The sequence below is a fragment of the Geotrypetes seraphini genome, chromosome 16 (assembly GCF_902459505.1).
Source record: "Geotrypetes seraphini chromosome 16, aGeoSer1.1, whole genome shotgun sequence".
NCBI classification, from domain to species: Eukaryota; Metazoa; Chordata; class Amphibia; order Gymnophiona; family Dermophiidae; genus Geotrypetes; species Geotrypetes seraphini.
In genome coordinates this window covers 4,597,993-4,625,140 of record NC_047099.1, presented here as the reverse complement: position 1 = coordinate 4,625,140, position 27,148 = coordinate 4,597,993, and the positions used below count along the sequence as shown (strand labels likewise).

The following is a 27,148-nucleotide window of genomic DNA, read 5'->3' as shown; positions in this document are numbered from 1 at the left end:
TTCCTTTTCAAGATGCACTGGGGGGGAAGGGGGGGTTTGAGAAATTTCACAATCACTGAGTGATTAATTCAATTCCTGACCCTTCCAGGACACCAGTTGTGATCTGAGCTTCTTTTTTTATTTTATTTTTAAAGAGTTCCCTAACTGCAGCCTAATAAGACCATCACCCACTCTTAAATTTCAACCTTTAATTACGAAAGGGTTATTAAAAGAACTGAAAAATAGAAGATGTAAATTAGAAAAAAGAAAAAACCCTTCCAAATGCTGAGACAAAATATAAAGGGAAAACAAAAATTCTACAAATATATACATATATATATATGCATTCATTACATTATATAATATTTATAACCTATTAAAGTTATTTATAGAAGTTTCTGTATAAATCTCCACAACAGTAATCCCTACCCACAAAGTTCTGAGTGCTAATACAAAGCAAAAAAAAATAAAAAAAAATTGAATGAAAAAGATGAGAAACGAGGCACCAAACTTAATTTAATAGGAATGAACCAAATTGGCAAATGTGTGTCACATCCAGGAGGTGAAGGTCACTCTTTCCTCTTCAGAAACCAGAGGAGAAAAGCCCTAGAAAGGAGCATTAAGCTTAGAGGCAGCAGAAACATGTATCTATGTCTGCTCAGGTCTGTACCAGCAGCACCTGCCTTTGTGCACATCCGCAGTCACCTGAAAAAGGAGAGCTCTTTGCGCTTCAAACACACATTCTCGCACCCTAGGACATTAGGTGAAGACTCTTCCACACACGCTTCTTGAACTCTACATCCCCTTGCACAGCTCATGCACAGCTGCCTCATAGCCTACAGGTGAGATTATTCCAGATGTGGAGCCACCGTACAGTCTAGAAAAGTTCTTACACACAAAACCAGTCATTTCCTATGGAGTCGACAAAGAGAAAGGAGGAGAATTTGAAGGGCATAGAAATTCTCCCCCTTCTTCTGTCAGGCTTGATTAGAATCATTTTTTCATACACAGCCCTCCACCCTTGTGTCCCATCTCGCTTGCAACCTGTCTGCAGCATAAAGCATGTGTAAGGCATCCTAGGGGATGAAGGGGTCAGGGGATCACTTCATATCCCAATGTGAGATCTAAAAACTATGCCTAGCCTTCTCGCATCCTCCCGTCACCCCCTCAGTCTCTTCCAATCCACTGAACTCAAGGGCAGGTCCAGGAAAGAGTCTGCCCCCTTTTCCTCCAAGGTGGGAAGAAAGTTTATGTATTTGAGCTTCCACGGGGGATTGCCTCACGGAGGGGAAGGCAAGGTGGTAGACGGGCACAGCAGCTCTCAATCCATCTTCAGGTTCACATAGATGTAACGAATAAACTTGAGGGATGCAGCAAAAGAAACGGTGCCCAACATGAGGAAAAACACAAAAGCAGTGAGGAAGGTGTAGCCAAAGAACTCCACTGTCTGCATGCTCCCCGACATGTTGGAACGGCGACAGTAGTAAAAGATGGAGTAGAGGAAGATGAAGCCCCCCGTGGAGCCAGTGCTCAGCACAGAGCGCCACCACCAGCGGTGGTCCTCCCCCGAAAGCTGGAAGTAGGTCAGCGCCACCGAGATGCAGGCGCCCACGCTCAGAAGGATGGCGAAGACCAGGAAGAGGATTCCGTAGAGTGTATACTGCTCTCGGCCCCACACGGTGGCGAAGATGTAATACAGTTCCACCGAGATGGCACTGGGAGGGTTGGAGAGGAAAGAAAGAAGGAATTATTCACAGAGCAATGGAAAGGGGTTTGAGGGGCAAGAACTATGTGTGCTTGCAATCTGCAAAGAGACAGAGACAAGTTTAATTCCGATCCCTCATTCCAGAGCGTCCTTTCAATTGAAAGAGATTTGCTTCTTGGACATTTTTATGCCATGGAGGTATTTAAATGTCTATCATATTCCCCCATCTTTTTTTTTTTTTTTTAATAATTTATATTCCGCCTATTCTATAATTCTTTGCAGATTACAAATTATTCAGGTATTCAAGAATTATTCCCTAACTGTCCCTGGTGGGTTCCCACTCTTTCTAAAGTACCTGGGGCAATGGGGATTAGGTGACTTGCCCAGGGTCACAAGGAGCGGTGCGGGATTTGAACCCACATCCTCGGGGTGCCGAGGCTGTAGCTCTAACCACTGCACCACACACTCCCCAAAGTCTACATACTGAGATCTTTACGTCTGTCCCCGTACACTTTATGATGAAAGCTTTAAACTGCCTGCGAGTTAACCCTTTCCACACTAACAGCCAGCAACTGTAAACTGCAGTACTGTAATGCTAGTCTCTGCTGGATGAACTTAATTTCTATAAAGAGCAGGTTTTCTACAGAACAAACTAAAACTCCAAACAAACAAAGGAGAAAAATGCACAAACGTGTTGCCACAAAGTCATCTCATTTCTAGTGCAGCTGGGGAGGGAAAGACATCTTAAAGTTATTAATACTGCCAGATTGTTGGTTGTTGGGAATTGATTGGGCAGGCAAATGCACTCACTCAGCTGCCACTCACTCTCTCTCTTCACTTATCTCCCCCTACGATCCCACCCACCCTGTGAGCTCCGCTCAGCTGCTAAGACCCTCCTATCTGTGCCCTTCTCTTCAACTGCCAACTCCAGACTCTGGGCCTTCTATTTGGCTGTGCCGTATGTTTGGAACAAGCTGCTCGAATGCCTATGGCAGGCTTCATCTCTGGCAGTGTTCAAGGCCCAGTTAAAAGTCCACCTCTTGGAGAGTGCTTTTGACTCCTAACTCCTCTCACCTTAGGTTCTGCATCCCCAACCCTATATGTCGTGTCTGGCTGTCCAAGGTAGATTTGTAAGCTCTTCCAAGTAGGGACCGTCTATAAATGTCAGCCCACCTCTTGGAGAGTGCTTTTGACTCCTAACTTCTCTCACCTTAGGTTCTGCATCCCCAACCCTATGTCATGTCTGTCTGTCTGTCCAAGTAAGATTGTAAGCTCTTCCAAGCAGGGACCGTCTATAAATTTCAAAATGTATACCAGTGAATACGCCTTTGAGCACTATATAAGTGATAAGTAGTAGTAGCAGCAGTGACAGAACATTAGACTGAGTGACCGACCTGTAGGGAGCAGAAAAGATGGTGAGGATATTACCTGAATGGCAAGAAGCCTCCGATGGTCATGTGCACCAAGGCAGACTTGTACCAGGGCTGTTGAGGGATTTCTCGGGCAATATTCTTGGTCCGGCATGGAGCTTCAAAACTGCCAGCATTGTTCTTGCCAAAGATGCCACCGATGACCGTGAGAGGGAAGCCGACGACCAGCCACACAGTGAGGAGAAGGAGGATGGTGGTGACAGGCAGAGCCTGTGTGGAACCATTGACCCAGTGGACAGAGTTCACTACACTCCAGGTCAGGAAAAAGGGAGCTGAAAAGAGTAGCAGCTGGTCAGTATGAATACACAGAGAACCTCACGCAATTTCTTGCTCCCAAGAAAGGGGGTGGGGGGCTCCCGCTACAATAGGGGTTAACCCAATCCTCGGGACCCACCTGGCCAGTCAAGTTTTCGGAATACTCTCAATGAATACACACGAGACAAATCTGCATACAATGGAGACAATATTGTATATCAATACCATTCGCCACACTCTCAATCATAGAAGACCTGATAAATTCTTCATTTGCACTTAATCCAAGCCAACCGTGACCTCAGCGGCTACACTTGAACGTCACATTTCAGTTAATCAAGTAAGATCTCTAATCACATTCCATCCTTTATAGATAGGGTGTTAATCCCATATGATCCACAGAGAACTCTACGTTCTTCCCAACTAAACCTTTTAGCGGTCCCTTCAGTCCGCCAACTGTTTTATGATACAACGCGGAAAACAATCTTCTCTGTGACCGCTCCCACACTGTGAAATACTTTACCTCTGACCTCGAGACAAGAAAAGAATCTCAATAACTTTAAATCTAATCTTAAAACATTTCTTTTCAGAGATGCTTTTGAGATTTATACTTAATTTTTTAATTCAAAATCTCAGACATCAGGCCTTACGTTAACGATTCCCTATGTACCTTTTGTTTTTTACCTCCCCTTTCTTTTATTTTATGCAATGTATCCTCCCCATTTGCTCATCTGTATCATGTTGTGTCTGTATGGTAATTGTGAATTTGTTCCCTTTATTTTTTTTTAAATCTTTTTAAAACTTTGCATTAATTGGAAACCACTTTGACTATAAAAGCGGTATATCAAGATTTAAATAAACTTAAAACTTGAATTTATTGGACATTCCAAAAATGACAGAGACAGTGGATAAACGGTCTGTGTGGTCTAATAAAGAGCCAAAATATTTGAATTTACAGACTTATGACTTATTTACGTTATGTTTACAATAGCCGTAAATGATAACGGTAAATAATACTAAACTTTGCTAAAATAATTACGATTGGAACCAGCGTAACGTAAAATTTATTACGATAGGAAAAGGTTAAGCTGCATCACATATAAGATTATTTATGAATACATAGAAGACGTAACTGATGAGGAGACTGACTACTGTAAGCTCGAACTTTACATGAAATATGACGCTGAGGTCACGGTTGGATTGGCTTAATTGCAAATGAAGAGTGATATATAACAAAAAAAGAAAAATAATTTATTAGGTCTTCTATTAATAAGAGCGTGGCAAATGCTACTGATATACAATGGAGAGAAGAAATGCTAATTTATCCCACACTTTTTCATTTTGATAGTGTCCTGGAAACCTCTGCTCTATGCTGACATCTGGGATGTCTGTCTCTTCGGTGCTTGTTTACAAGTTTATTAAAATAAATTTTGATACAATGCTTATAAAATTTCTAAGCGATTTCCATAATAATAAAAACATGTCGTAACTGACATTCATATTACTTACTTGAGGCTCAATCAGGAAGAGATAGAGCTATAAATTGTTATAGTAATGAAGAACATAAAAAGGGCTAAAAACAATAGGGCAAAGGGTTAAAAGCAGCCGATCGGAGTCCGAGCTTGTGGCTTGTGCGGAGTAAAGATTAGGTGACAAGTGGATCAGACCTCGAAAACTCTTCAGGGAGCCCTTGAATCTTCTAAAGTAGGTTCTTTTCTAATATGGGCTGGTATGTTTGGGGGGAAGTGATCATGAGACGATATTCTGGCACATACTGGGATGCTTCGGTCTTAAGAAAGGCTCACTGGTTGCCAATCCCTCATCGTATTTCCTATAAAACTGCCCTTTTAACATTTAAGATTCGTCAAACTCACTCCCCTATCTTTTGAGACAGATTGTTAATTCCCTATTCCACCATGAGATTACTTCGTTCGAGTGCTCATTATCTCCTTTCACTACCCTCGTTAAAAATCATCAGTTGAGATCTTTTCACTCACCGCGCCCCAGCTTTGGACCTCGCTCCCAAATCATCTTAGAGAGAAACCCATACTAGGAAAATTTAAGAGTTCCTTTCAAACTTTTCTCTTTAAGGACGCGTTTGAAACTTAAATCTACTTACCTCAGCACATCTAAACAACCGATCAGTCCATCATTCAATTCTTCTATTTTCTTTAAAATTTTACTAGTCATGCGCCCTTTCATTGTGAACTTTTCTTTTCCTTTTGTTCTTGTTAGTTGCTGTCCAATGATTGCACATGTATGTACTTCTGTATGTTTTGTACAGAAGAACAGAACGACACTGTGGGTTGGTCTACGTCATCAGGACGGTCCTACCCACCACAGGAATAGACCTTGGTACCACAAAGACTGGGTTGTACAGAAGAACAAAAATGTGGAACCAGATCCTGGACTTCCAAAAGTTTAAAATTGGAAAGTTTATTGGTGTGGAAGACAAACCAAATAAATCACAAGGTACTAAAAAGTCATATTCATTCCAACAGTTGAAGACCAATGATTGCACTGCATTGATGATGACCAAACTCTACACAGGCCGTGTTTTGGCTTAATCTAGCCTTCCTCAGGGGTCCTTAAAATACAGTAACAAGCAGTCAAATGACACTAAATCTGCGAGATGAATGCTTGCGCCGTGCTGCCTGAAAATGTACCCCATATTTTTATTATTATGTACAGCGCTTAGAAAGTTTTTATAAGCGTTTTTATCAAATCACAAATAAACTTGGAACTTGAAGAGTTCTACTGCAAAGACTATTCTTAAGTTACCATTTCCTTAACCACCCATCTTAAAAATCCATCCAAAGCGTAGTGTAGTGAAAAGAAATGTGACTGCGTTTACCTGAGAATAGACTGGTGGTGAGAATAATGTTCCAGACCCAGCGCTCTCCTCCAATCTTGCGATAAAAGTTGCTGGATACGTAACCAGAGATGCAACAGGTGAGTGCGTAGAGGAGGATGGCAGCCGAGTTTATAGCACCGTGACGGTGAATATTAAATATTCCCAAGAGAGCCATGACAATGATACCTGAGGGAGTGAAGAGTCTCGGGTTACATCCATTAACCAAACCAAATGAAGAGAAAGAGAGAGGCAGGAGGAAGGCAGAGGCAGGGGATGAGAAAGTGAGAGATGAAAACTGCTATATACACTCAATTATAAGTTGCGAAATCTTGGGCCAAATAAGAACAGGAAAAACCAGGTCATCTTATTTATGCAACCCTACCAAGGCCAGCCCCTCTCTCTCCCTTTCCCTTCTGCTAGAAAGCTGCTCCCTTCCATACCTTCTCCCCTGCCCAGGAATCCCCACTGTGCTTCCTGTGTGGCAGTACCTGATAAAAATAGATTCAGTGCAATCCTTGGAAGCTGCTTGTGACATGCCCCACAGCATTCTCTATAATTCTCTCCCTCCAACAGGGGGGTCTCATCTTATATTCAGGTCAGCGGCTCCCCCCCTCCCCATTGCAGGCCTCCGCCAGCCTGCCATATGACCTGGTGGGGTGGGCTGGGCCGGGAGGGATTCCTCCCATCTCCTGTCCCAGTCGACTCTGATAATTTTTTAACCTCCCTCCTGCCTCCTCCCGTATACCTTTTTGAATCCCTGGTGGTCCAGTGGTGTATTGGGCTGGAGCAGGCTTTCTGCACTCCTGCACCACATTGAGCCCCTTTGAATGGCTGTGATCCAGCGGTGTACCAGGCAGGAGTGAGCTCTTTGTGCTCCTGCCCGGTGCTGAGCCACTCCCTGAATGGCTGCCACCAGTTCTCATGGGACTTATGAGAACTGGCAGCCATTCAGGGAGGGGGACAGCGCAGCCTAGAAAGCTCACTTCTGCTCGGTACACTGCTGGACCACCAAGGATTCAAAAAGGTACATGCAGGAGGCAGGCAGGAGGTAAAAAATTGTCAGAATTGGTCGGGACAGGAGACAGGCCAACCAATGGTCATACAGTAGGCTCAGTGGAGGTCTACAGGACACTGTGAGAGAGGGGGAGCGACAGGGTGCAGAGCTTGGCAGGGATGGAAGGGGGGGGGGACAGGGTTGAGAGTCTGGCAGGACAGGGAGTGAGGGGGACTAGGTGCAGATCCTGGCAGGGCAGATGAATACAACCCCTCCCCCCCCCCCCCGCAAGCTGCAAGTTAAGTTTGCTCAGTTCTTTGACTAAAAGCTTAGTAAACAGTGTGCTGAACGTCAGTGGTTTTTTCATAAGACAAAAAGCATATATGAAATGATATAACGTTCTGTTTACTCTCCGTGCGATGATTGGGCTGTGAGGTGGTTTTTTCCGGGGTTAGCCCCAGTTTTTCCCTCCTTGATTCTGAGCAAGTTTTTGTGGAACTGTGTTATATCATCCATATAACTCTTTGAATAGGTCTACAGAGTGATTTTTTTCATTTCAACACATGCACTTTATCACTCTTGTTACATTGGTTGTAACTTGTCCCCCTTCTTTATACATGGTTCATAAAACAGCAGAGTGTAAGAAAATGGGTATCTACCAGTGGGTACAGTGCCATTAAGATGTCAAAGGTGAGAAGCTGGGTTCTGAACCCAGTGCACAGTCCTTACCAGTGCCCAGGGCAAGAAACTGGGAACCCACACCCAGTACAGCACACAGCAGACTCTTGTATGGTGGAAAACGGAAGACGTCAGTGTGGATGATCTTCCAGCCATTGTCGCCCTGGTCAAAGTCATCACCAGCATCTTCATCCAGGTTGTAGCGAGCAAGGTCGCTCTTCAGCACCCTCATCAGGATGATGATCACGAAGCCAGTGAGCAGGAAGACCAGCACCAGAGAGTTGATGATGGAAAGCCAGTGTATCTCCAGGGTCTTTGGAAAGAAGCTGGAGTTCTGTAAGCGGTCCCCACGCCGCTCGTAAGTCACCAAAGTCTCATACCAATGCACACTATAAGTGTGGGTCAGGCTAAGTGGCTCCCGACCATCATCCAGGCTAAAAGGTTTGACGTCCTGCACGCTGACATTAGCAAAAATGACGCGATCGTTATTGTAATGCACGTTAAAATCCAGGTGGGTCCAGAGTCCCAGTTTGTGAGTATGTGGCAGGAAGCCGCTCTCCTCCATATAACCTAGGAAGCCCCGGATAGGGATCTCATCCAGAACAAATTCAAAGTAATACAGTTCTTCAATGGCCTGCCGCAGGGTCTGCACCTGGGGAGAGAGCAGGGAGATAGATCCAAGACCTTTCCAAGGATAACATTATGATTTATCACCAACCTCCTATTACTGGTTTTGTCTAATCTCAGCTTCCCACAATCCCCAAACAGCATAGTTCCTCCTGCACCATCTCACCAGTTTGATGTCACTTTTTCCCCAATTCCTTTCTCCTTTCCCCATCCCCCCCCCCGTCTTACCTGGTTGGCATCAAGTTTCAGCTCACAAAGAGGGACATTGTCCATGTTTTGACGAAACTGTATTTTGTACATGGATTCAGCCATACGATCCCCATCCAACACCTCCCCGAGAGTGAGGCTCTTGTGGCGGATTTCCTTTGGAGAGCAGACTGGGAGCTGGTAGTAGTGATAAGTCTCCTGAGGGTTGTGGTAGGGTCCTACTTTGTTCACATATAACATGACCTGCTCCCCAATCTTGTAGCGGCCTTCACCTGCTGAGCAGTTCTTGATAGCAAAGACCCATAACAGACAGAAAAGGGAAATGCCAGTCATGGAAGCCATTGCCTGGTTTCAGGATCTGAGATCTACACCAGGGAGCAGAGATCATGGTGGAAGAATGATGGAGAGAGCAGGATTAGAGGAGCAAAAGACAGAAGAATAAGAATAACGGGGAAAACAGGAAGGAAAACCAAAATATTTTATAAAACTGTAACATTTTGCCTCAAGAACAATTTATAAACCCATCAAAGTAGGAAGACATATGTGTCCTGCCCCAGCACAAAGTGGGCATCAGGGCATCCTTGTCTTACAGTCTCAGGATTGACTTCACCAGACCACTAAATCTCCTACACACTTCCAACCCATCACCCCAGTTTCCCATATGTCCGCACTGAAGGTGCACCAGTGTTCCACTTGATTGCCCACCCCAAATCCATCTACCGTACAACCCCCTCTCCTACCAGCTTTTTTTCTCGCCGCCCTCTTCCTTCTTCTTATAGAGTGGAACAGCTGCCTAACGGTTAGTACAGTAAGCTATGAACCTGGGGAAGTGGGTTCAAATTCACTTAACCCTCCCTTGTTCCAGGTCCAAAAAAAAATTACATTATGAGCCCACTAGGGCAGAGAAAGTACCTGCATATTATATATAAGCAGCTTTGCTCCTGCTACAGAAAGGTTGCAGCATATCAAGTCCATGACTCTTTACCTTCATTCTCTCCATCCCCACTCTCCCACCTCCATCTTTCCTATCTCCATCCTCCACTTTCTTTCTCTCCATTCCACCTCACCACCCTCCACCCACTTTCATTCCCTTCATCCCATCCTGCACCTTCTCTCCTAGCTCCATCTTCTCTCCTCTCCCAACTTCCCTCCTCTCTCCCCCTTCCACTTTCCCTCCCTCCACCTTCCCTGTTTTCATCCCCCCTCTCCCACCCTCCACCCTCTCTTCAACCCCTTCTCCCACCCTCCACATTTTCTCACTCCATCGTCCACTTTCCTTCTATTCATCCCATCTCCTATCCTGCACCTTCTCTCCTCTCTCTAATGTCCACTTTCCTTCTCTTCCTCCACCTACTCTCCTCTATCTTCCACTTTCCCTCCCTCCACCTTCTCTCCTCTGTCCATCTTCCACTTTCCCTCTCTATAACCCCCTCTCCCACCCTCCACATTTCCTCCCTCCATCATCCACTTTCCTTCTCTTCATCCCAACTCCCATCCTGCACCTTCTCTCCTATCTCCATCCTTTTTCCTATCTGCTCTCCTCTCCTAACTTCTCTTCTCTTTCCATTATCCACTTTCCTTCTTTCCTCTATCTTCCACTTTCCCCCTCTTCCACCCTCCTCCTTCCCTATTTTCATCCCCCCCCCACCCTCCACTTTCTCTTATCTGTCCATTTTCTACTTTCCCTCCCTTCAACCCCCTCTCCCACCCTCCACCCTCTCTTTAACCTGCACTCCCACCCTCCACCTTTCCTCTCCACAACTCCCCTCTCCCACCCTCCACCTTCTCTCCTCTCTCCCCCCATTCCCCGTCCCCTGTCCTCAATCCACACTCACCGTCACGTCAGCAAGCACCGGATCCCCGTTCCGCCTCTATTTGCGCAGCCGCAAACCCGCCCCATGACGTTCACGAGGCGACAGAAGCGCCTGCCCAGTGACGGGGAGCGTTGCCAGTCCCGGCTATTTCTCTGAAGGCCGGCTGCGCGCTTTTGGTCCACTTTCGTGCCCTGCGGGACGTTTCTCGGCGACATTCACTGTTCAACAAACTTCCGAGCTTCAGTGTGCTGTTTCGGCCGCTTCGCTGTGAATCCAAGCCTCATTCTGGTGCTCCAATAAGTTCGGTATTCTCCAAACCTCGTTCTGATGTCTCGCTAAGTGCGTTGCAAGCCTCATTCTAGTGCTCCAAAATCGATATACTGTAGTATATTCCGAACCTTCATTCTGATGCTCCAAATAGCCTCCTTAGGTGCATTTCCAAGCCTCTTTCTAGTGCTCCAATAGCCTCTCCCACTGTATCCAAGCCTCACTTTGGGCATTACCATCCTACGTCATGGAGTTGGTACAACAGGGCAACCAAAATAGTCAAAATTAGAGAGTTGTATACATTTTTCTTGTTTTCAATACATTTTATTGAATTTTTATAATATGATCCCATGTGTGTATGCATTTTGTGAGATTATGCTCTGGCTTCACAATAAAAAAAAGCATTCATTTATGTCCCAAGCTTGACTTTCCTTCATCGTCGTTCCAAATTCGACCACTTAAAAAGTTGAGCATATTCTTCCCGTCTCATATCGCATCCCTTTCAAGTACAATATACTCTCTCATCAAATATTATCTAGTGGTCTGTCTGCCTTCCTTTTCATTTAGCCTTTTGGTTCAATACTCTCCGCAAATAACTCTTCGATCATCCCAACAAGTTATTAGTTGTTCCTTCATTTCAACAATTGATGTTCACAGGAATTCCTCATTTCCACCCTCTGGAATTCTGTACCTTACTACAGTATCTCTGCACTGAAAGTTCATTTCTGACATTCAAGACACAATTAAAGGCATATTATTTTTCTCTGGCATTCTGCTCACAACTTTTTAAATTTCTCTACTTCACTATCTGCACAGACAGCTCACTCTTTGAGACTTAAGATACAATCTCTCAAATCACTACTTAACCCAAATTCAATCAATATTCTTATCTATTCTTTAGTCATTTCAACTTTAGATTATTGTAATTCACTTTATCAGGGCATCGCTCAAAAGGAGATCAGGAGATTACAGGTCATCCAGAACATTGCTATAAAAATCATTTTTAACGCTAAAAAATTCAACCATGTAACACCACTCCTCAGAAAAGCTCACTGGCTACTCATTTCACATAGGATTACTTTCAAAATACTACTTCTTACTTTTAAAGTTCAATTTAATCATATTCCATCCTTTATAGATAGGATGTTAATACCATATGATCCACATAGGACTCTACGTTCTTCCCAACAATATCTTTTAGCGGTCCCTTCAGCCCAACTGTTTTGTGATACAACGCGGAAAACAATCATTTTCTGTAACCGCTCCCACACTGTGGAATACTTTACCTCTGACCTTGTGACAAAAAAGGAAACTCAATAATTTTAAATCTAATCTTAAATCATTTCTTTTCAGAGATGCTTTTCAGATGTACACTTAATTTTTTTAATTCAAAATCTCATACATCAGGCATTAATGATTCCCTTTGTACCTTTTTGTTTTTTACCTGCCCTTTTATTTTATGCAATGTATCCTCCCCATTTGCCCATGTGTATCATGTGTCTGTATGGTAATTGTGAATTTGTTCCCTTTATTTTAATTTTTTAAAAACTTTGTATTAATTGGAAACCACTTTAACTATAAAAACGGTATATCAAGACTTGAATAAACCTGAAACTACAATCTCAGACATAATAATAAATAATAATAATAATAACAGCTTACATACCGCAATACCGTGAAGTTCTATGCGGTTTACAAAAGATTAAGCAAAGGTACAAATTGACCGACTTCAAGAGGGGAAGAAGAAAGAGAAGTAATTAGAAATTCATTGTTGAGGAGAAAAGTGATCAAAAGGACAGTAGGTCGCTATTGAGAGGAAAGAGATAAGTGGATTCTGCTTATACTCAAAAGGCGCAGGCAGCAATCGTAAATGGTTATATTTTTACCCTTTCCTTATATGTTCTCATCCATCCCTATTCCTCTTCTCAAATGTAACTCACCCTACTTTCCTAATGTTTCAAGACATGTCTTTCCAGTTGGTATACCATTTGTTTGCATTCATCCCCACCCTTCTTATTGGAAACTGCTGAGATTTTTACCTCAGTTATATGTTTGCAGTATATCAAATAAATTTAACTTGAAATACAAAGTATGCATAAAATACACACTGAGATAGAAACACACATGAACAAATGCCTGAGACTTGAAAGCTATTCCCAGGCCCCAATCAGAACCTCCCCCTGAAAAAAAAAAGACCCCAGGTAAAAAACAAACCTACCTTACCCTAATTTTGTTACAACCATTTTTCTCAAAATATAAAATACTGGGATTGAATGGTGATATATGCGTCATGTCTGTATCCCAGAGGGATGGATTTTCTCAAAACTGAACAGAGGAAGCCCCTTACATAGGGTTGGCTAGGTGGCTGACGGCTTGATAACTTTGGAGGAGTTTTACAGGTATGGCTCAACCATCCCCCACCTACCGCCTCTGCTGAAATGTTCATTCTTCGGGCAGGTCACTGGCAGCATCAGTGAGGTGAGCCTGCTGCCATTGGCCTGCCCCAGAAGCCTTCATTCTACAGCTGTCCCGCCTACATTGGAACAGGATGTTGCTGCAGAATAAAGGCTTCTGGGACAGGCCGATGGCAACAGGCTCACCTTGCTGATGCTGCCAGCCTGCCCGAAGATTGAACATTTCAGCGGGGGACAAGGGAGAGCCATGGATGGAGAGAAAGCGAGCCCCAGATCCTGCTGGGGGAGGGGGAGACAGAGAGAGAAGCGCCCATAAGAGGATGGGTGCGAGAGTGAGAAAGAAAGAAGCACCTGTGGGGGGAAGGGAGTTGGAAAGACAGAAAGAGGAACTAAGGAAATAGATGAAGGGTGGGGATGGTGGGGCAGGAATAAGATTGGTGGTAGGCAGGGCTGGGGCCAAGGGCAGGGCAGGAGCAAGACTGATGGGAGGCAGGGCTGAGGCGGGGCCAAGGTCCTCTTTTCTGACTTCCCAAGTATGGTAACCCTACCCTTCAAATTGCCCTTACTCCAAGAAGCCAAGTTCCTCCACACACTCAAGGCCCATGGCATCATTGTACTGTTAATCATCACAGCCTGCCCTGGAGGGGAACAGAAAGGGAGCCTTCTTTACCCATGTCTGGGCAATGACATCACAGCTGAAGCAGCCACTCAGAAAGCACTGGACATTGAGGCTAAGGTATAGATTGTGACATCACTGCGAGGTCACAGCTGGAACCTGGGAACCATGAGCTCCACCACCCGGCAACACCCCAAGCAGGAGAAAACAAAGGGACCCTGAGAGGAGAAGTATAAAAACACCACTGTTGAAGATTCACCCATTCTCATTCCAGCAGGGAGAAGCTTCCCGTGGTCATCACTGTGACGTGCAGCAGGGGGAATTACAAACTTTGTAGGTGCGTTCTTTCAACAAGCTGGTTCATCGGCGATGAAGAGGTGGGACAAGGCCTCATTGTCCCTGCGCCACAGGGCGCTTTAAGTCCGTGGTGACGATTTCTTTTGTTGGTGGGGGGGGAGAGTGTGGGTGGCTGGGAGCTCTCCCCCCCCACACCTCATGAGCCATGGCCGCTTCAAAAGGCATGGAAACACAAACCACAGCAGACCCCCGTGTGGATGCCCGCTCGGTGATGGAAAAATATGGCTACCAAATCACCAAAACCATCGGATATGGCTCTTATGGTACTGTGTATGAGGCCAAACTGGAGAAGCAGAAGGTCAATGTGGCCATGAAAATCATTTCCAAGAAGAAGGCATCAGGGGAATACCTGGAAAAATTCCTACCACGTGAAATCCAGGTAATGCACCCCTTAGTCCAAGATACTAAGATGGTTTGCTAGCATGAACTCAATCATGAGATCCACAAACCTTTCCTGCTGCCGCTCCTCTTCTTTGGGTTGTTACATTTAGGGAACCAGGCTCAATCTCAGCTTGAATTCCTCAGGCTAGAAATGCTGCAGTGGGTATCTATGTATACCATCTCTTCCCTCTTTCTTCTCCCCTATTCTATCCATTAACAGCATTTCTTCCATCTCTCTTCTCCTCTTCAACTCCATTGCAGTGCACCATCTCTTCTCTCTCACTCTCCCCTTTCCTTCCATCCCTGTGAGATATTTGTTCATTTTAGTCAGTTTTTTCTCATTTTATACAACGACTTTCCAATATAAGATATATAATCCCTGTTTTTTGCCAGAAACAAAGATAGATGTAGGGCAGAAAGTGAAGATGGAGAGAAAAACATAACATATTAAAAATGGTAATAGAAGATATAATCCAAAGAGGATAAAATCATAGCCTTAAACCAAAAAAATGCATACATAAAAACATATGTAAAACAAATAAAAGGATCAAAAATGTACAATGTAAATAACATGCAAAGATAGAACTGCATGAAGCAATATATAAATGAAACACATAACAGTATAAATAAGCAGAAAATCTTTTCTGTTACGGCCCCTACCATCTGGAACTCAGCACCAAATTATATAAGAGAAATTTCATCACTTGATAAATTTAAAAGTAGCTTGAAGGCCTTTTTTTTTTTTAAAAGACGCATTTGGAGTAAAATAGTCCTTTTAAGGACTGTAATGGAACTTTGCTCCTTGCTTTTCTTATTCATTTTAATCTTTTCTACAAAATACTCAATTATTTATTTTTTGTTCCCTCCCTTTTGTTTCGATCCTTCTCGCTCTCTTTTTCATTACACAAATGTATTTCTACCCTTTTTCATTTTGTTTCGGTAAGTTAATGTTCGTCTATGTGTTTGACTATCTGTTTTAATAATTATAATTTGTTTTTAATGTATGCCTTTCTACTCTTTGTTTTTATATATTATGTAAAACCGCTTTGAATTTTGATAAGGCGGTATATAAAATTTTTAAATAAACCTGAAACCTGAATAAAATACCAAATGTATGCATAAATAGTGTAACAAAACTAAAATGAGGACCAAACTCAATTAAACATAGAAAAGCCAAAAGCATTTCTAAAATCTGGCCACATGATAAATGAGAGAATCTAGCAATGATAGCATAGAGACAAAAAGGCATAATATATGGATCAAGGGGAACAAGTCAAGCAAAAACCTAGAACACAACTTAAACAATAAAATAAGTAATGTGAAACAGACTGGATTCTGTAGTTAAAAAAAAACCAAAGGAAAATCCCATATAAAAGCCATCATCAGAATACAACCAAAATAGAGAAGTGCCGGTAGCAAACGGAAAGAGAAGCGTGAACCAGAGCAGAGAGTAAAACAAGACATCAGGGCAAAATAAAAAGAGATTTACCTGATTAAACAACACTCCATTCAACATGAAGCATTTTCCTTGGTCGCGCCACCGCTTCTGAATCAGGTCTTCTTCTCCTCCTCTCAGTCGCCGGTATCGGGGCCTTTGGGGGACTCGGGCAGCTCACCAAATACAGGCTGACTTCCTGCTCTAGCCTTGCACGTGACACCGCCCGACCAATCAGCTGCAATGCAGTGAGCTCAGCACGTAGGCACACTGAGCGCCTATGTATGGCTGTTCCCGCTGCGGCGCTGGACCCGGATCAATCTCAACTTGAAAATTTCAACGATTGACATTAGGTAGGCCTCGGAATGGGAATCCCGGATCCATCCCCGTGGGAGTCCTGTCGGGCTCAGAGGGGTCCCCATGGGAGTCCCGTTGACCTTGAGGGGATCCCCGTGGGATTCCTGCGATCCCCGTTCCCGTGCAGACCTCTACTATGCAGGCCCTCTTACAATCAGTCTTTACGAACAGCCAAGAGAAATCAGCTAAGCTAAACAAGAACCTACAACTCCACACACTTGGAGAAGACCAAGGAATAGTCCCAAAATGGACCAGGGAACACTGCTGGATACCGATTAGAACAAGAACCCTTCAAAATGACCCACAATTCGTCAGCAAAACCATTCAAACCAAATGCCGCCGCTCTTTAAACTCCCCAACAACCAAATACTGCAGGAAAAAACTCGTACTCTTTGCAAAAAAAACTGAACAAAATTACCAGGTGGGGTGTGTGCTGGTCTGGAGGGACTAAAAGAAAGAAAATTAGCAGGTAAGGACCTACTTCCCTCTTTTTTTAGCACCCTTGCAGATCAGCACAGAAATGGATGGGACGTACCAAAGCAGTACCCATCATGGATGGGACCCCCAAGGAGCCACCACAAGAACACGCTCACTGAACAATGCATCCCGATGCGCCTGAACGTCCATATGGCAGTGTCGAACAAAAGAATGGAGAGAAGACTAGACTGCAGCTTTCCAGATATCCACTGGAGGTACAAGAGAAGATTCAGCCCAAGAAGCTGCTTGACCCCGAGTGGAATGAGATTTGTGAAATTCTGAACAGGCTTCTTTTGGAGAAGGTTCACCAAAGCGATAGCCTCCTTGTACCATCGCACAATGGTCGCCTCGGAAGCATTGTCCCCCTTACGAGGATCCGCTAAGAGGACAAAAGGACGGTCCAACTTACAGACCTCCTGGATCCACTAAACATAAGAGCTAAGGCCCCTATGTAAATCCACTTGCGCAACTGCATCTGCTCTGAGCCTTCCCGCTTGCACAAGACCAGGAGGATCATGGACTGGTCACCATGAAACGGCGAGACCACCTTTGGAAGAAAGGAGGGGACTGGCTACAGCACGACCCACTCTCTAAAGAACTCCAGGAAGGGAGGTCTACACAAAAAAAGACCTGCAACACCAAAAATTAATCTCGTAGAGAAAATGGCCACCAAGAAAAACTGCCTTAAGATTAAGGTCCTTCCATGTAAACCACTGAGAGGCTCAAACGGAGGACGTACAAGCACGGAAAGGGCTAGAAGGAGATCCCATATAGGAACCGATGACCGCACTGCAGTTTCAGAAGTTTTGACACGATTTGAAGACGTGGTTGTTAAAATAATGCTGTAGATGATAACATTTCTTGATGTACATTAACTCCATTTTTCTTTAGCTTACCAAGATTTCCTGATTATCCTTCACATTTCATTCATTGCTTTTATATATTTTATCTGTTTGTTTCCCACTTTGAGTTGTGCCTTGATTGTTAAGCTACTACTATGAATTATTTCTATAGCGCTACCAGACGTATGCAGCGCTGTAGAGACTCACAAAGAAGACAGTCCCTGCTCAAAAGAGTTTATTATCTGAACAGACAAGACAGACAAACAGGTTATAAAGAAAGCAAGCAGGTTATAAACGTGCTACTCATCCATTCTCAATTTGTTATTCATCTTTGTGCTACGATAAAGAGTTTTTAAGTCAGAAATGAAGCAGGCAACATATCAAATGATCTAGTTTTATTAAAGCAGGTCCAAGCAGCTTATAAATATATAACCAGTGAAAAAGAACTCCAACTTAAAATAGGACAGACCTAAACAACTCAAAACCAAACATTCACTCATATAAATAATACACAAATACATCTTGTACCAATGTCAAATCACAGGAAACTAACTGAAAACCCAAAAATCCACGAGAAAATATGGATTAGTTTAGAGTAAATTGCATCTTTCCCAAGAGCTTCACAGAAGAAGGTCTTTAACATAATTTTAAGATAAATTTGGTGCAACGAAATCAAATGCTTCATTTCTTGAAAATGTTTGCTGATGGGAGTATTAATCTATTATCCTGAATAGATCTTAGGGTTCTTTATTGGTGCATAAGGAATTGTCAGAGAGTGCAAACAATTGGGCGGCTGAGAATAAAAGGCTCTATGTGGAAGAATTAGAGCTTTGAAGCGAGTTCTATAAAAAACTGGCAACCAACAAATTACAAATGGAGAGGGGTTACTCAAATAACTATTATAACCTAGTACTTTTATAGCAGTATTTTGAATAGTTTGTAATGTTACAATAATCTGATTTTAAAATTACTAATGCATGAATAAGAGTATGTAAATGTTTTTTCCCCTGAAAATATCCCCTTATTGCCCGCAAAGCTCTCATCCAAAACTTGACTCTCAAAAGTTAATTGATAATCAACAAAAATTCCAAAATATTTCCAAACTCTCAACTGATGGAATTTTTATTTCCAAAATGTCAACATCTGTCTTTGGTTGTGGATAATGTCCTGTAATTCAACAAGAGACACATTTCTCAATATTAAGAGCCAGTCTATGATCTAACGACCACTGAGCAATTGTTATGTCCCTTTTTAATTGGCTCCAAATCTCCATTGGTGTATCTAAGGCAGTGGTCTCAAACTCCAACCCTTTGCAGGGCCACATTTTGGATTTGTAGGTAAATTGGAGGGCCTCAGAAAAAAAAAACAAAAAACAACCAATTAAATGTCTTATTAAAGAAATGACAATTTTGCTTGAGGTAAAACTTTTTATAGTTTATAAATCTTTCCTTTTGGCTAAGTCTTAATAATAATATTGTAATTTATAGCTAAAAAGACATATGATCAAGAAACTGTTTTATTTTACTTTTGTGATTAGCATAAACATACCAAGGGTCTCAAAATAGTACCTGGCGGGCCGCGAGTTTGAGACCACTGATTTAAAGCAATGGTGTTCTCTCTCAGTGTGTTTGAGGCAATGCGTCTCGGGAAACAACGTTACCTGGTCTCATATCTTTCCTTCCTCAGGTAATGAAAGTTTTGCGGCATAGAAACCTGATCAGTTTCTATCAGGCGATAGAGACCACCAGCCGCATGTACATGATTCTGGAACTGGCCCAAGGGGGCGATGTCCTGGAGAAGATTCAGAACTCGGGCCCCTGTGAAGAGGCTCTGGCTGGGAAGTGGTTCAGTCAGCTGACGCTCGGCATGGCCTACATCCACAGCAAAGGAATTGTACACAGGTAAGCCCCAGTAGGTATAGGTATTCTTTCCAGACTGGACTATTGTAACTCCATCTACTTAAGTCTAACCAAGAAAAGACTTCAGCAGATTCAGAATACCGCAGCTAAGCTAATCTTCGCAAAAAGTAAATTTGACCATATCTCCCCGCTCCTATCCAAACTTCACTGGCTTCCAGTAATCTCCAGGGTTCACTTTAAATGCACCTGCCTAACTTTTAAGATCCTACACAGCATCCTTTCTCCCCTTATTCTATTATCTTGGAATTCCTTGAATCCTGATACCACTAGATCCACCCAAAAATTCAAACTATCCTTCTCCTCATTAAAAGGTATATCCCATGCAGGAAAACTAGGGACATCCCTCTCCTTCAGAGCTCTGGAATAATCTTACTATCCCACTTCGGAATCTGAGCTCCCTTCAACTATTCCGAAAACATCTGAAAACCTAGCTATTCTCAAAAATGTAATACTTCCTCCCTCTATGGTATACTAAGTCCCTCTAAACATTCTTTATACTATGTTCCTGTAACCCTTCATTGGAGTTCCTTCTTAATATCAATTCCTGTAATCCGTGCCAAGCTCTACGATTGTGGAGAGGATGCGGTATACAAACTTAAGGTTTAGTTTAGTTTATAGGAAGGGTGGACGGTGAGGGAATGCCATTACCCAGAAGACCTTCTATCGTCCAGGGCTGCTGCTTTAAATGTCAGAAACAGATGCCTGCAGTAATCATTTTGCATGCAAAAGGAGGATGCAATAGCCCCATTTTGCATGCACTGAAGATCCAGGTTCAATATGATTTGCTCTCCAAACCCCCACTGTAATCCCCTTTCAGAGCACAAAGTGGACGCTGCAGTAACTGAGGTCAAAGCCACAGCCGTGGGCAACACTATATACCATGTTCAGAGTGCTAATTCAATGCTTATCAGCTATCCACTGAGGCCCACTTCCCTGTTTATCAGCTGACTAGAATTGCCTCAAGTCAGAAAGGCTTTCTATGTGGATTTATTCAGACAGATGTAAGATATGTTTTCTCTGCACCGACAGTGATGTTTGCATTGATATCAGATGGGTAACACGATCTTTCTGCCATTTCAATAAGCAACACTTAGGTGATATGAAGCAGTAACGGTTTAACTGGACATTTTGGAGCTAAGGGGGGTATTGGATGCATTTTGCTGTGTTTAAAGAAAACCTTTTAGATAAAGAGTTATTACAACACTTCCTAAAATTAATAGGTCAATTGATTAAGGTTGGTTTGGGGTACATTTTTAGGTAAGGTAAAAGGAAAGAGAGAAAGGTTATGTATCGAAAAGGCCTGCTTAGTAGGGGGAACATGTGTTTTCCAACATTGGACACAAGATGAATCCCCAGCTTATTGGTTTTGGAGGAATTAATTCCATAATCTAATGATATTGGAGCAGCAACAAAGGAGCAAAATCCTCAAATCACCTGGAAGGGATGTGCAGTGAAGCACAGCGAGCCCAAAATCCATGGGAAGGGACCAAAGTTCCACAGAACAAGCGAAAGTGTCCAAAGTCACAAAAGGGGGAACCAGCTCCTGGAGACACCAGGATATGTATTAAAATATAATGTTTATTAAAATCAAGAAGTGCAACAGTCTGTGTCAAACATTGCCAAAATTATCGCAGAATCAACTGCAAGCTAGACACTACACTTGATTTTCGGCAGTTGTGTCCGAGGTTTTGTCGACACCAGAATTTCAAAATATTCAAGATACCATCGGAAATCAATGCGAGAGACGGGACCCCTGAGGAAGGCAACTGTATAAATGAAACACAGCCCGTGTAGGGCCTAGCTTCCAGTTTATTCTGTGATACGTTGTAATTTTGGTATTGTTTGACACAGACTGTTGCACTTCTTGATTTTAATAAACATTATATTTTAATACATATCCTGATGTCTCCAGGAGTTAGTAGTTCCACCTTTTGTGACTTTTAGCAGCAAAGGAAACAGAATAAAGTGTTTTCCTCAGTTTGGGAAGGCTATATTCAGTGCTTTCCTTCAATAGCAAGAAGTCATTATTGGTATATAAGATGTTACGTCTATACGGTTATCTTTAAAATAGGGAAAAGGAAAGCATAAGTGGAGCCTGAGTATCGGGAAGGAGGATAGATGGATGGGGAGGGGGAGGGAGAGATGAGAGCTGTTATGATTCAGTAAGGGAGTTATTAAAGACCCCATTAAGTGATCGAAATGCAAATTGTATTGGCTGGAGAAACAAAGCGTTCCCTTGTGTCTGTTTCATACATGGATTTCTCTTACTGCTTTGGTTCCCAAAACATCTGCTCCATTTCCATGTCTCTTACCATCCTCTTCCTCCCTACAATTTCTCAGGGACCTGAAGCTGGAGAACCTCCTCCTGGACACGGCGGAGAACATCAAAATTTCAAACTTTGGTTTCTCCAAGCTGACAGCTGCCTCCTCGATCGGGGGACCCCGTAACCTCAATTGCTTCTCCAACTTGAGCCAGACATTCTGTGGCAGCTATGCTTACGCCTGTCCCGAGATCCTGCTTGGGAACCCTTACAACCCCTTCCTGTCTGATGTCTGGAGCATGGGTGTCATCCTCTATGCCCTTCTTACAGGCCACATGCCCTTTGACGACACCAACCTAAGGAAGCTACTGAAGGAGATGCAGACAGTGGTGTACTTCCCCCAGAAGGAGAAGTTGTGTCAGGAAAGCAAGGTATGCCCCCCTCCTTCCAAGATACTCTACAGGATTCCAGTTGCTGGTTATTCCAGGTGCCCATTATCAAAGGGAGAGTATGTGCTCCATGCTTAGCCAGGGTTCTTAGTAATGCCTACCTTTTGATATCTGTCTGCTTCTCTCTTTCTGTCTTTCTTTAATATTACTCTTTTGCTGTAGCACTCCTAGTACTTCTAAGGCCTGGTTTATTGGATGTTAAACCAGGCTTTTCTAACATAAGAACATAAGACTAGCCTTACTGGGTCAAACCAATGGTCCATCAAGCCCAGTACCCTGTTTTCACGGTGGCCAATCCAGGTCCCAAGCAGTGTTCCCTCTAAGCTGCGCTGGCGTGCGCTGGCGCACAAAATATTGCATCGCAGCGCACAAGTTTACGTCACAGCGCACGGCGTACGGAGATGGCAGGGCGGCGAGAGGAGAATCGGGCGAGTTGGCGCTGGCGCCCGATATTTGTAGCGCACAGCGAAAAAAATTTTGCCCACAACACCCGCCCGCTTAGAGGGAGCACTGGTCCCAAGTACCGGGTAAAAACCCAAAGAATAGAAATATTCCATGCTCCCAATCAGGGCAAGCAGAGGCTTCCCCCCCTTGTCTTTCTCAATAACAGACTATGGACTTTTCCTCCTTTGTTTTGCAGCCCTTGTTATGGAAGACACCCCTCTCTAAAGCCTTTCTTTTGTTTCACAGGTCTTTGTTTGGAAGATGCTGAAGCAGACCTCTCTTACACACACTTTTCTAGAGCATGTTAAAGAAGGCCTCTCTCTAAAGTCTTTGTTGAACAGGTCTTGGCCTGGAATATGTTTAAGCAAGCATCCTGACATAGGCCTTTTCCTCTTTCAAATCCTTCTAGAGTTGGTTCTGGAGTATCCCCATGCCAGTCAGGTTTTCAGAATATCCCCAATGCATATGCATGAGATTCCAAGTTTATTATTTTCTTGATATACCGTCCATCAAGTTATATGTAGACGGGTTTACAGTCAATAAAATAAATTTAAAAGAAAATTTTAAAAAGGAAAAGAAATTTTAAAAAAAATCTCAAAATTTAGTGAGAGGGGAGGTAACATGACAAGACTGACATCACATGGAGGAAGATACAAAAGGTGGCAAAAAATAGATCGAGATAAAAAAAATATACAGTGGAACCTTGGTTTACGAGCATAATTCGTTCCAGAAGCATGCTCGTAAACCAAATTGCTCGTATATCAAAGCAAGTTCCCCATAGGAAGGGAAACTCGTTTTGATTGGTTCCACCTTTCCCCCTTCTCTAGCAGACAGCAAACAACTAGTTTTCTTGCCGACAGCCTTGCAAATTCACCAGATACAACCTCCACCCCTGCCACCTGCATTCACTGTTCCTCTGCCCATTTTGAGCAGTCTCCCCTTTTCCTCTTGCTGAGCCTTGTTCCACACTTCCTCCACCAAGCATTCACACCTCCTCCCCCCCCCCGAGGCTACCGGTGCTGCTTCATTCCCCCCCCTTGAGGCCACTGACGCTGCTCCATACCCCTCCCCGCGATCCGGCATCCCCCCCTGCGAACCGGCATCTTCCCCCCGCTCGCGCTGCCCCCCCCCTCCACCGCGATCCTACATCTGCCCCCGAGCACGGCAATGACATCCCTTACCCCGACTGGGCACCGGCACCAGCACCGGTGCCCGAAGTTCTTCTGGTGCGGCCTAGGCTGGGCGATACGTCGGAGATCCTTCCTCTTCTGGGCTGGGCTGGGCTGGACTGGCTTTGAGCATTTGCGCATGCTCAAAGCTTTCTGGTCTCGATCTCTCCGAGATTCTGAATCTGAGAATCTTGGAGAGAGTGAGACCAGAAGGCTTTGAGCATGCGCAAATGCTCAAAGTCAGCCCAACCCAGCCCAGAAGAGGGAGGATCTCCGACGCACTGCCCAGCCTAGGCCGCGCCAGAAGAGGGAGGATCTTCGGGCACCGGCACTAGTGCCCAGTCGGGGTAAGGGATGTCATTGCCATGCTTGGGGGGGGGGAAGTAGGATCGCCGGGGGGAGGGGGGGGGGCTCGTACAGTGAGGCAAGCTCGGTTTACGAGGCATCAAGTTTGCAAATGTTTTGCTCGTCTTGCAAAACACTCGCAAACCGGTGCACTTGTAAACCGAGGTACCACTGTATATAAATGAGGGAGAGGGGTGGATAGGACATACACTGTCTCCATTGTATCTTTTATGCAAAACCTAAAAATCTGACTGGCAAAGTACTCCAGGACTGACTTAGGAAACACTGTTCTAGAACACGTTGAAGCAGACCTCACATTTCTCTCTCTCAGGTCTTTCCAGAATATGCCGAAGCAGACCTTCTCTCTCAGGCTTTTCTACCGTGTTTCACCGAAAATAAGCCCTAGCCTGATTTTTAAAGATGCTCCTAATATAAGCCCCACCCCTAAAATAAGCCCTAGTTAAGATCGACCCCTGAAGGCCCCACCCCTAAATGTCCCTAACACTCCCAAACTCCATCCCCAACACTAGTGCTGCCCAATTCGCTGAAAAAAATCTGACTCACCCTGGTGAGACCTGACAAACCTCCGCTCTGAGGCCTCCTAAAGCAGCAGCGGTGCTTTTAACAGGCTGCTCCGCGGCCTTCCCCCCTGTCGCATCACTAATGACATCATCAGTGATGCGACAGAGGGAAGGCCCCGGCGGGAAGGTCGTGAAGCAGCCCGTTCAAAGCGCTGCCACCGCTGCTGTTTTTGGAGGCCACAGAGTGGAGGTATTTCAGTTTCAAAGTGGGAGGGTCGGTTGGGTTCTGTGGCACAGGGGGATGGGAGGGAGGGCTAGAAAGATGCTGCACAAGGGGATGGGTGAGAGGGGAGGAAAGATGCTGTATATGGGGTGGGGGGTGAGAAAGGAAAGAGGAAGAATTGGGGTGGAGAGGGAGAGATGATTGTTGTACATGAAAAAAAAGACATCCCCTGAAAATAAGCCCTAAAGCATTTTTTGGAGCCAAAATTAATATAAGACCTGGTCTTATTTTCAGAGAAACACGGTAGTGCATCCTGAAGAATATCTATTTCTCTGCCTCAGGCCTTTCCAGAATGTGCTAAAATAGGTCTCATTTTCTCTCATCTTTCTGGAACGTGCTGAAACAGTCCTCTTTCCCTCTTTTTCATTAGGCGTTTACAAATTGTTCAAAATACCGTAATAAAAATCATCTTTGATGCAAGAAAATTTGATCATGTCACCCCACTCTTAGTTAGAGCACACTGGCTTCCCATTGAACACAGAAAACTAGAATTGCAGGTCAGCCCGAATTAATAAACAGACTCCTGATTCCGCACTCTTCCTAGTGCTCTCCTCAATCCTCCAACCAAAATCTGCTTTCAATTCCCTCGTTAAGACACATCAATACCATGAGAACCAATATCTTCTCAGTTACGGCCCCCTCACTTTGGAATTCAGCCCCTTGCTACTTAACAGAGATTAATTCCCTAGACAAATTTAAATCCAGTTTAAAAGCAGATGCTTCTGATCGTCCTTTTAAGGATGTTTTGAATTTTATACTAGTTAGGCCATTCTGACCTTTTCTATTTCGTTTCCCCCTTCCTTTCATTTTTCCTGTTTTTTTGTTCTTTACTAGCCAATCATTGTAGTTCTTCCTCATCTTCCCTCGTTCCACTATGTCATGTGTACTTGTTTGTCTTTGTTTTAATGCCCTTGTTCTGTTTTCTTTTATATAATTTTAATTGTTGTAAAAACCGCTTTAAATTTTGATAAGGCGGTATATCAAAGTTTTAATAAACTTGATAAACTTCATGCCTTTCAAGTACATCCTCTAATGCAGGCCTCTCTCTAATGCATTTTACCGTACAGGTCTTGATCTGGAAGATGTTGACCCCGGCTTCCCAGCGCATCACAATCTTGGATGTACTGCGGAGCCCTTGGGTGCAGAAGTTCCTACCTGAGCGGCCTGAACAAGAGATCAAGGCCTTGGAAGTCATGTGTGCCCCCATCTCATACGACGACATACCAGCTATTTGCTCACCTTTTGCGCCGCCCATGATCAAGCGTGATGATTTCGTAAGGGAGGTCATTGTCCCCGAAGCAACCATGAGGCTCTACATCACCCCTAGTGACAGCATGGCTCAACTGAAGGGAGGCGTGCTCTAGGGAGCCAGCAATGTTGCAGCAGAGAAACTGGGATATTATCACCACTTCCCCAGGCACAATCAGTGCTACAGAGACCCTCCAGGAAACAGGAGGGAAGACAAAGGAAGATAGAATCTACATTTGAATCCTAATATCAATGAAATAAAAAAACAAAAACCAGCTGTAACCTTCTAGTACCTCCCAATGTCCAACTTAGACCAAGAGAAAATGAATGTGCATTACTGATTCAAACACAGCAAGGCAGCCCCCTGCAATGCGGTACAGAGAAGGAGAACAGCCACCTTAAATGTGTGACACCAGTGGGGATGGGAAGGAGAGAGACCATTCAGTGTGGGACTGAAGATAGTCTTCTTCAGTATGAGGCAGGAGTCCCCTGAGGATGAGATGGAAACAGCTCCTTAGGGGATGAGAGGTGGGAAAAAGCGCCATCTCAGGGAAAGTTCTAGGAGTGCAAAGGGCACAGTCCCCTTCAGTAAGAGAGCTCTAGGAACAGGATATAGGTCAATGTGGAAGGAAAAGGGAAGAGACAGCTTTATTCAGTATGGGGAGAGGGACACCTCCAGATATCGCATGGGAGACAGTTTTCTCCCAGTGTGAAGCATAGAGGACTGGGAATGGGAAGGAATGAGAAGGCATTTTTTTATTGTGGGACAGATGAGAAAGTTCTGGTTGATTAATTGTTGAGTGCATGTCAAAGAATAATCTCC

At 44.0% G+C, this 27,148-nt stretch overlaps 2 protein-coding genes across 4 annotated transcripts; one reads left to right on the top strand and one right to left on the bottom strand.

Annotated features, from left to right (window-relative positions):
- Nucleotides 1–168: 168 nt before the first annotated feature.
- On the bottom strand, nt 169–10,770 carry TM9SF1 (transmembrane 9 superfamily member 1). 2 transcript variants are annotated; one of them, XM_033923742.1, is made up of 6 exons: nt 10,562–10,770; nt 8,748–9,091; nt 7,944–8,544; nt 6,221–6,406; nt 3,113–3,386; nt 169–1,694 (listed from the first exon to the last, which is right to left on the bottom strand). In XM_033923742.1, the coding sequence occupies exons 2-6, from the start codon at nt 9,066–9,068 to the stop codon at nt 1,301–1,303; spliced, it is 1,776 nt and encodes a 591-aa protein (XP_033779633.1). In that variant the 5' UTR covers nt 9,069–9,091; nt 10,562–10,770; the 3' UTR covers nt 169–1,300. The 2 variants fall into 2 exon arrangements, with proteins under 2 accessions (XP_033779633.1, XP_033779635.1); XM_033923744.1 differs by lacking the exon at nt 10,562–10,770 and adding an exon at nt 9,639–9,847.
- TSSK4 (testis specific serine kinase 4) lies at nt 10,706–26,956 on the top strand. Of its 2 annotated transcripts, none has more exons than XM_033923746.1 (4): nt 10,706–10,840; nt 19,373–19,587; nt 21,946–22,297; nt 26,145–26,956. In XM_033923746.1, the coding sequence occupies exons 2-4, from the start codon at nt 19,376–19,378 to the stop codon at nt 26,439–26,441; spliced, it is 861 nt and encodes a 286-aa protein (XP_033779637.1). In that variant the 5' UTR covers nt 10,706–10,840; nt 19,373–19,375; the 3' UTR covers nt 26,442–26,956. The 2 variants fall into 2 exon arrangements, with proteins under 2 accessions (XP_033779637.1, XP_033779636.1); XM_033923745.1 differs by having other exon boundaries at nt 10,749–10,879.
- Nucleotides 26,957–27,148: the final 192 nt, after the last annotated feature.

Excerpts from the sequence above, each read along its gene's own strand:
- TM9SF1 (XM_033923742.1), bottom strand. The coding sequence starts at position 9,068 with ATGGCTTCCATGACTGGCATTTCCCTTTTCTGTCTGTTATGGGTCTTT. Across the intron at positions 8,545-8,747 it reads TGAAACTTGATGCCAACCAG|GTGCAGACCCTGCGGCAGGC; the intron begins GTAAGACGGGGG and ends CTCTCTCCCCAG. Across the intron at positions 1,695-3,112 it reads GGAGGCTTCTTGCCATTCAG|TGCCATCTCGGTGGAACTGT; the intron begins GTAATATCCTCA and ends CAACCCTCCCAG.
- TSSK4 (XM_033923746.1), top strand. The coding sequence starts at position 19,376 with ATGAAAGTTTTGCGGCATAGAAACCTGATCAGTTTCTATCAGGCGATA. Across the intron at positions 19,588-21,945 it reads AGCAAAGGAATTGTACACAG|GGACCTGAAGCTGGAGAACC; the intron begins GTAAGCCCCAGT and ends ACAATTTCTCAG. Across the intron at positions 22,298-26,144 it reads AGTTGTGTCAGGAAAGCAAG|GTCTTGATCTGGAAGATGTT; the intron begins GTATGCCCCCCT and ends TTTACCGTACAG.